At 45.5% G+C, this 8,899-nt stretch overlaps 1 protein-coding gene across 1 annotated transcript; it reads left to right on the top strand.

Annotated features, from left to right (window-relative positions):
- Positions 1 to 63: 63 nt before the first annotated feature.
- Positions 64 to 8,651, top strand: LOC117011595 (TOG array regulator of axonemal microtubules protein 2-like). The gene is made up of 5 exons (XM_033087012.1): positions 64 to 405; positions 757 to 827; positions 5,732 to 5,837; positions 6,595 to 6,830; positions 8,352 to 8,651. Exons 1-5 carry the CDS (start codon positions 64 to 66, stop codon positions 8,506 to 8,508), a joined length of 912 nt encoding a protein of 303 aa, XP_032942903.1. The 3' UTR covers positions 8,509 to 8,651.
- Positions 8,652 to 8,899: the final 248 nt, after the last annotated feature.

Raw genomic sequence — 8,899 nt, 5'->3', positions numbered from 1 at the left:
GTTCCCCACATGGTCATTGCAGTTTTGGAACAAAAAGGGGGGCATTGGCTCTCGTCAAGCCGCATGTTACAATACCAGGCACTTCTCCGAGAACAGGACGATATTGAATTAAAAACAACTAATCATCTTAACCCAGCAGAATTTCTTAGGAGCAGCAGCCAGGAAGAAGGAGGCGAATTGACGCATGATTGCGTGGAAATCATTGAACAGGTGTATGCCAGCCGGAAAGACCTGAAAGACGAGCCTTTGGAAAATCCGGAATGGGAACTGTTTACAGATGGATCCAGCTTTGTGGAAAACGGAACCAGGTATGCGGGATACGCAGTAGTGACTTTGACACAAATAATAGAAGCTCGAGCCTTAACCCTGGGAACTTCAGCCCAGAAGGCCGAGATACAAGCTCTGGTAAGAGCCTTAGAATTGAGCCAAGGGAAAAGAGTAAATATTTGGACTGATTCAAAATATGCCTTTGGAGTAATACATGTACATGGAGCTCTGTGGAAAGAAAGAGGACTGTTAAATTCTCAAGGATCAGAAATTAAGCACAAAGAACAAATATTAGCACTATTGGAAGCTGTGCATAAACCTCAGGCAGTAGCAGTGATGCATGTAAGAGGACATCAAAACGAAGAAGGAAAAGCGTTCCAAGGAAACCAGTTGGCTGACAGAGTTGCCAAACAGGTTGCCCGAGAGGTATGGACACAATTAGCTTTATTACCAGCACGATTTAACCCTGCCACTTCCTTTCTTGAGCAGAAACCATGCTATACACCTGAAGATGAGAAACTTGCTCAATTTCTCCAGGCCCAGAAGAATGAAAAAGGATGGTATGTCACAGCTGTAGGTCAAGTTGTGTTGCCAACAAAGGTAATGAAAACAATTTTAGAAATCGAACATAACAAGTGCCATTGGGGGGCAGACGCATTAGTACAATTCTTAAAACATGAGGTGATTTCCAACCAGATGTTAACAATGGCAAAACGGATTAATGCCACGTGTCCAGTCTGTATTAAAAACAATCCAGTGACACGAAGGCAAATACAATTAGGAAAGCTACGAGTTGGGCCGCAACCGGGAGACTATTGGCAAATAGATTTCTCAGAGCTACCAAAAGCACAAGGGTACCGTTATTTACTGGTGTATGTGTGTACCTTTTCAGGATGGCCAGAAGCTTTCCCATGCAGGACTAACCAGGCAAAGGAAGTAATTAAAACCTTGCTACGAGAGATTATTCCTAGATTTGGGATCCCATTAGGAATGTCCTCAGATAGGGGACCTCACTTTGTAGCTGGAGTGGTCCAAGAGGTAGCCAGAGTATTAGGGATAGCCTGGGATCTCCATACGCCCTGGAGACCACAATCTAGCGGCCAGGTAGAACGGATGAATCAGACATTAAAAGGGCAGATTAAGAAAATTTGTCAGGAAGCGAAGATACAGTGGCCTCAGGCACTACCTCTAGCCTTGCTAAGAGTCAGGATTAAACCCAGAGAAAGGATAGGAGTAAGTCCATACGAAATTTTGTATGGCAAGCCATATCATGCTGCAACTTACAAAGGGGACCCTCACTTAGTAGGAGATCAAGTATTGCTAAGTTATGTTTTGTCTCTAAATAAAGTCCTTACAGCACTGCGAGGAGCATTGCAGTGGAACCGGCCTCTGCCCTTGGAAAACCCTGTCCATGACATCCAGCCAGGAGATCAAGTATATGTGAAGAACTGGAATACGGAACCCTTGAAAGAAGTATGGGACGGTCCTCACCAGGTGATTATGACCACCTACACGGCAGTGAAGGTCCAAGGGATCGAAAATTGGATTCACTACACTCGAATCAAGAAGGTCCGGCCAAGATGGGAAGTACAGCCTCTGTCAGCAACAAAAATGGTGTTCAGGGCAAGGCCTTAGTTCTTTTAACATTAGTCTGTATAATGCAGGTGGGAGAAGCGTTTGTTAAAATCATAGTTCCGGAGCCAGATGTAATAGTGCCGGAAGGTGCGGGAGTAAATTTAACCTGTCTGTTTTCTAGCAACCAGAGAGCTGGATTAAAAGAAGTAAATACAGCTTGGAGACAAATCACCACAGACGAAGTATTTACAGAAGGGATCGTGACACTTTGGGATATGAAACAGCAAAGAGGTAGCACCACATTGATGATATCTCATATGCAAGCTGATCAGGTAGGACAATTCTCATGTGTTGTGTGGATTAGAGAAAGCTTTGACTACGGAAAAATAAATGTAGATATTCTAAAAAAGAATAGGAGAGTACGACAGGTGACAGAAGTTGGAAAAACACAACAAGAATTGGGACAAGAAAACTTAATAGTGGGATTAGTTAGAGATTTTGGGCAAGTACAAAATATTACGTCCATCACTGCATGTTTACCTCTACCTAAAGCAGCGGGAGATCCAATACCATGGGGCATCATTCCCGTTGGGGAAATGCCTCCAGAAACCATAAATGGGACAAAAAGATGTAATAAAGTAATGCAGAACCATACTAAGATGGTAGAGGAAACCTATACAGTTCGAGGGCAATGGTCATCACCAGGACAAAGGAGTGAATGCCTAAAATTACCAAATGCAGTTTATTCAAAAATTGGGCGGTTCAAGGATGTAGGATGGTGTTCTTATGACATAAAGAAAAAAAGACAAAAACCAGTCACTGAATATTCTTATGAGATAGTATGTCAAGAAGGGAAGGAAGAATGGGAACAGTGGAAAACGATTTGGGGTCCCAGCTTGTTAGAATCTTACAGCTACATAGGACCAGTACATTGGTGTATCGAATGGTCAGGCCAAAGGGAACAAAACATTTAAGAATGCTAGGGACCGAAGCAGTAAGACGGGATCGAATGACCCCCACACCTAGCTGGAATTGTAGCAAAATCATCACATGTGATACCCCTGAATCCCAAATTGGTTTAGTGCCAGTCCGGATACTACTAAAATGGGGCTGTGAATGTCAAAGATATAATCATACAATAACAGGAGAAATAAAGGGGGCTTGGAAAGATTGTCAGGCGACTACCGTCAGGAGTCCAGGGCATTCGGTGTGGGTAATGGGGCACGGACAATGGACTACCCATATGCCCATTAACGGCCCAGTCACGCAGATTACGTTAGGGGTCCCTACGCTCTGCCCTCTCTGGAAACAGTCTAAATTAACACAAAGAGAGATACAGCCACGAACAAAGAGAGAAACAAATGAGGTGGCAGAAGAACTAGGATTGGGAGATGAAGATGAGTGGCATGAACCCTCATCAGGAGTTAAATTTGGATGGGTACTGGAATCCCTGTTTGCACAAATTTCTACATATAGAAACCGGGAGATGCTGTATAAATTATTGGGACAAACTGAGAGGTTAGCCGCAGTTACAAAGAAAGGATTTAGGGATCTAAACTTACAGTTGCAAGCAACAACAAGAATGACAGTCCAAAATAGAATGGCATTAGATTTGCTCTTATTAAAAGAACACGGAGTCTGTGGATACCTCCAAGGAAAGGTTGATCATTGCTGTGTACATATCCCAAATGTCACAGAAGAAGTAGAAAAGGATATAAGTCAATTGGAACAAATTGAAATAAAAGTGCATGAAGTCCAGGAAGAAGCTCAACATAATTGGGTAGGAGCACTATTTAGCTCCCTAGGAATCCAGGTCTCTGGTTGGATATCATCAATTGTACAATATGTAATAATGATTGTATTGATTATTGTAGTCTGCATGATTATGTATAGATGTCTTTTAGGAATGATTGCTAGAGAAGGAACTCATACTCGACGTGTCATGAGAGCACTAACCCGGAAAGAAGTAATCCTACCAAGTCAAAGAGAAGACTCACCATCCTACTTGGAAACCATTACTTGAAGAATTGAGCATCCTTCCAGAAAATCTGAAGAATGCTCAAAAGGGGGGAGTTGATACCGAAATAACGAGAAAAAGAACTAATGTAGATATAGCAATAGCAGTAGTTATGCTAAGGCTTAGAAAGCAGCAGTTCACAAGCAGGCCCTGGGAATGTACTAAGAACCACAAACTGATAATTAAAGGATCTAGTAGGGCATGCAGAACACAGTAGAATAAATAAATGATAAAGGTTAATGTATAATCAATGATAAAGGGTTCTGGTGGTGGGATGACAAGCAAGGGGGATTAAAGGGGGGTAACCTATAGTTTTGAGTAGACAAGCGTGTAGAATTTATGACTTTATAGAAATAATATCTATGAGATTTACGTAACTGTATTGTCTTGAAGAATATATGCTATTGTACTATTGTATGTAAATCACTTTGTAAAGGATATAAAAACCTGTCGGAAAAGGGGTATGGCGGGCTCTGACTTTGGACACTAGTCCTCAGACCCCAGGGCCCTCAATAAAGCACCGCACTAAACAACCTAGTTGTTTCGTGTCTCTCTGTCGGGCAACAGTGGGACTGAGTAAGATTTCTCTCTGGTCCCACTGCTGACAGCAATGGCAGGTGACAGGGTCTCCCTGTGACCTCCTGCATGTGAGTCCCAGAAGCAGCTCCAGGGAGTTCCTCTTTCTGAGAAGTGGACTGAGTTGTGCTTTCAAGTCCCTCAGCCTATCATTGCTTCTGAAGGGCTCATGTCCGAAGACAAGGAGAAAAAGAGGAAAGCTTCCAGGAATCTTGCACTTTTGGAATTAAACTTTTTTCCTTCTCACTACTTCATATACACCTGAGATGTTTGGTCAATACTCACCGTGTGTTCCACAATTAAACACAGACAGAAGGAGGCCCAGAGATGATAACCCTACAAATGTTAGGTGGTATTGCTTGTCTTTTTGATGTCTGGGTTGGCATCCACTCAGTGGTGGATGCTTCATTCACACAGGAGCAAGGACTCCATTGACACTGGGGTAAGCATGTAAAATCTGCCACAAGGCATCTCCTTGTGCAGTCACATTTGCTTTGCCCTTTCTCTTCCCCATTTCTGTTTGGTGCCCTGTGAGGTGCAGAGAGCTTCTGCAGGTGTGGGGGGTCTGGGTGACTCTCAGGGGTGCCCGTGGGATCGGTCTCCAGCCCTGTGCTGCAGCCCTGACGCCTCACACACCTTCCTGTAGCTCAGGGTCTGCACAGAGCAAGTGCTGAGAGACAGAGTTGTTTGCACCTTTTCAACAACATGTTGCTGTTGTGGGGTATTGGTTTAGGTAGGGGATTTTGGGAAAAGCCAGACTTTCAACTGTTCTTGCTCAGGTGTGGGATCTTCTGGGACATCCTGCAGCATTTTTGGGTGACAGACAGGCCTAGATTTTAGAGTGGAAACTCAGCTCCAGAGTGCCAGTGCAGACCCTCACTTCTGAACTGCCTGCTGGGGCTGGCAAAGAAGGAAAATGCCTCAGTAACAGCCTGATGGGATTGTGTCTTAGGGACAGGTACAGGGAGGTGACAAGAAACAGCAGCATGGGCCAGTCTCACCACTTCTAGGAAGCAGTGACATAGGGACTTCATGTGCCAGACATTTTGGAAAGGCTGTCTTCTAAACAGCCACAAATGAAGGCTCTGAAATCCCTCTGTTTGCCTCTCGGATTTGTGTATGCTTTTGACAGCCACAGCATCCTGTGGCAACGACTTCCACAATTTCATTAAGTACTCCTTGAAAAGCACCTCCCACTATTTGACAGAGCTGCCAGCCTGTCAAGGTCATTTCAGAGGGTGCTGCCTAGTTCTTGGGTAGAGAGAAAAATCAATCTTTTCAGTACTTGCTTTTCAGGGAGAAAAAGGAGAAGGGACTCCTCAGCATCAAACACCTGGCTGAGTCCCATTCAGAAGTCCTGCTCTCTAGACTTCGTGACATTTGCTTGGCAGTTACCAGCGAGGTGAGAACAGTGTTTTGGATTTTCCCGTGTATTTCATGCACAGTGTGTGGAGTAGATAACGTGCTTGTTTATCTCCACATGTACTCAGAGACTGCCTTCATTTCTGGTTTAGACCTTCTGTTTCTAATGTCTGTCAGCTCTCTATAGGATCTGTGTGTCCATTTAGCTGTATTTACTGGCAGGTCAGGTATCTGACACTCATCTTTGAGTGAGCTGCCATTATAATGAAATGTGCAATTGCAGAAACAGATGCACTAATTATGTTATTTGCCAGAGTCCTAATCTCTGCCCAAGCTGTAATGCAACACTGCAAATTAGTCTGTAGACCTGAGCCTGTGTTTTCTGTTTCCTGGCTGAGTGCTTCAACTGCTGGTGTTGCTTTTTTGAACAAGGAGCACGTGACTCATTTATCCTTATGGCCTGTGCCTTTGTAGGTTTGAAAGCATGCCCTTGCTTTTATTTGATTATTTATTTTTCAAATAAAAGGGCCTAAAATCAAAGCTGTTGACATGATACAATGGTTGAGTCAAATATTTTAGTGAAATGGGGTTTTCTTTAGTCCTGCAGTAAGCAGGTCTGAGGCCAGAAATTGGTGCCAGAGTAGGTGCCTTTCTGTGCTTGTGCTCTTCTGCTCTTATTGTGCTTTTATGTTCCTCTGGACACACTGGGACATGTTTTCATTTCCTGGGACTTTTGTCTAAGGCAACTGGTTTTCTTTTCAAGGTGATTCTTATGTTTCCCCTCATGACTTCCCCAGGTGACCAACCTGCGCACAAAGGTGTCCTACTCGGCCATTGTCACTCTGGGAGAGTTTTTTGTGACCTTGAAGAAGGACATGGACTCTGAGGTGGATGAGGTGGCTCGGGTCCTTCTCCAGGTGCTGTGTAACTGCCCAGAGTTTGTTGAGAAAGCAGCCAGTCAGACCCTGGGGATGATGGTGGAGAATGTGACTCCTGCACGAGCAGTGACTGCTCTCCTGGACAGTGGAGTCAGGTAGGTTCTCCTTCTCTTAGTGATATTCTTCACCTTCTAGGGTGCAGGTGGGGGAAGGGATGAGAGAAAGAATGGGAATGGTGGCAGGGAAGGGTCCTGTATCCTGCATCTTCTGTCAGCTCAGTGACTGGATTCTCCAATCCACCTCATTGCTCTCCTCTTGTCCCCTAGTTCTGCCCTCCCTCAGCCTATGAGTTCTTAGAATCACAGAAGTGTAGACTATGGGGAGTTGGAAGGGGCTCATCAGGATCATCGAGTCCAGCTCCTGGCCTTGCACAGGACACCCCAAGGGTCACAGCACGTGCCTGAGAGTGTTGTCCTAATGCTTCTTGAACTCTGTCAGGCTTGGTGCTGTGACCACTGCCCATGGGAGCCTGTTGCAGTGCCCAACCCCCCTTTGGGTGAAAAGCCTTTTCTGATATCCAGCTTAAACCTCCTCTGACTCAGCTTCCTGCTGCTTCCTGGAGTTCTCCCAGTCTGTCAGAGTTGCCTAGATGTGGTGAATGGTGAGGAAGTGAAAGTGCCTTCAAAGGTTAAGGATAGAGCCTTGTGCTTTTGTGGGAAGAGGGACAATTGCAGTTGCAGCTGTGAGCGCTCTTTGATATTGCACTGCCCTAATCACAGAGCCCCTGGGAAAAACCATGCATCCTCATTATGCCATTAACTTGAGAAATAAGGAGGGTACTTGCTGGGCCATGGAGCACATGGGGGAGAATGTGCTGGGTGTGGCACAGCCTGCACAGCAGGTGCAGCTCCTGCCAAAAGGAGTCTTGTGTGACTGTCCTGGCCTTTGAGCTGTACTTCCTATTGAAACTGATGTTTCATGCTAGCCTTGAGATGATGAATCACTTCACAGGCACCTTCAGAGGCCAAATGCTATGGAATAGCTGAGGCAAATGCTGTCTTAACTGTTGGTGCTGGGCCTGATAATTGCCAAAAGACGCTCTCTGGAACAGGACAATCTGGCTAAAATGACTGCCAGCCTGTCCTCAGCTTTGGAATAGGGTAAAACATTCAGATGTTTCCCTTGCCTAGCCTTGCAGAAGAAACAGGCTGCATTGCTTTATATTCTGCAACTTCATGGCCCACAGCATGTTTTCCCTGCATTTGTTGTTTTCCAAAGGTCTGCGGATTTGGGAATAAATGGCTGGAAAAAGCCTCAATCCAGAGTAGCAGCTCTGTGTAGTGGGTGCCCTCTGATGAGTCAGCATGAATTGTCTTTAATTTCTAAAGAATTCATATGTGATCTATTTCTTTAATCATTCTCAGAGTAAATTGTGGGACAGAAATTGAGGATGAGATAGTTCAGGGAGACTGACTTCCTCCCTCTTCCTTGAGGCAGTCCCTCTGGCAATGCTAACTCTGAGTTTATCTGAGGACAGAAGCTTCTACAGGTGTCTGAAGTTGCAGGAGAGCCCAGGCCTCCTTCCCCCAGCAATGCCAGGGAGCACGCTGTGGCCAAGGCCTGGGGTGCTGTTGCTCCTTCTCCCTGTGCCCCAGTGTTTGCTCTCCTCTGTCCAGGAGCCGCCACGTGCAGGTGCGGCAGTGTGCGGCCGAACTGCTCCTGTCCCTGATGGAGAGAATTGGAGTCACGGAGCTGGCAGGCACAGCCAGGGCTGAGAGGCTGGCGCACGCAGCAGCGACGCTTGCTCAGGACTGTCACAAGGACACAAGGTAATGATCTTCTTTCCACCTCCTGAGGCAGGAAAACTGTTTGGTGTCTGTGTGGAAAGGTAAAACCACAAAAGAGTGGAAACTAAAGGAAATATTAAGTTACATCACTGTGTGGAAAAAGGCCAAAGAATCATGGAATATGCTGAGTTGAATGGGACCCATCAGGGTCATCGAGTCCAGCTCCTGGCCATGTGCAGAACATGCCAAGAGTCACTCCATGTGCCCAAGAGTATTGTTCAAACACTTCTCCAGCTCTGTCAGGCTTGGTGCTGTGACCACTGCTCTGAGTTGCCTGGGGAAATGACTGTACTGGGCAACCTGAGGTTGTCCAACATGGATGAGTATTGCCAACTTCCTGTGACTTGAAGGATTCTTTCCTGACATCAAAAGAACTC

The sequence above is a fragment of the Catharus ustulatus genome, unplaced genomic scaffold (genome assembly GCF_009819885.2).
Source record: "Catharus ustulatus isolate bCatUst1 unplaced genomic scaffold, bCatUst1.pri.v2 scaffold_98_arrow_ctg1, whole genome shotgun sequence".
NCBI classification, from domain to species: domain Eukaryota; kingdom Metazoa; phylum Chordata; class Aves; order Passeriformes; family Turdidae; genus Catharus; species Catharus ustulatus.
The sequence above is the reverse complement of the archived record's forward strand: the minus strand, read 5'-3'. Positions and strand labels throughout refer to the sequence as shown.

Excerpts from the sequence above, each read along its gene's own strand:
- LOC117011595 (XM_033087012.1), top strand. The coding sequence starts at position 64 with ATGTTACAATACCAGGCACTTCTCCGAGAACAGGACGATATTGAATTA. Across the intron at positions 406-756 it reads AGGCCGAGATACAAGCTCTG|AAACCATGCTATACACCTGA; the intron begins GTAAGAGCCTTA and ends TTTCTTGAGCAG. Across the intron at positions 5,838-6,594 it reads GCTTGGCAGTTACCAGCGAG|GTGACCAACCTGCGCACAAA; the intron begins GTGAGAACAGTG and ends TGACTTCCCCAG.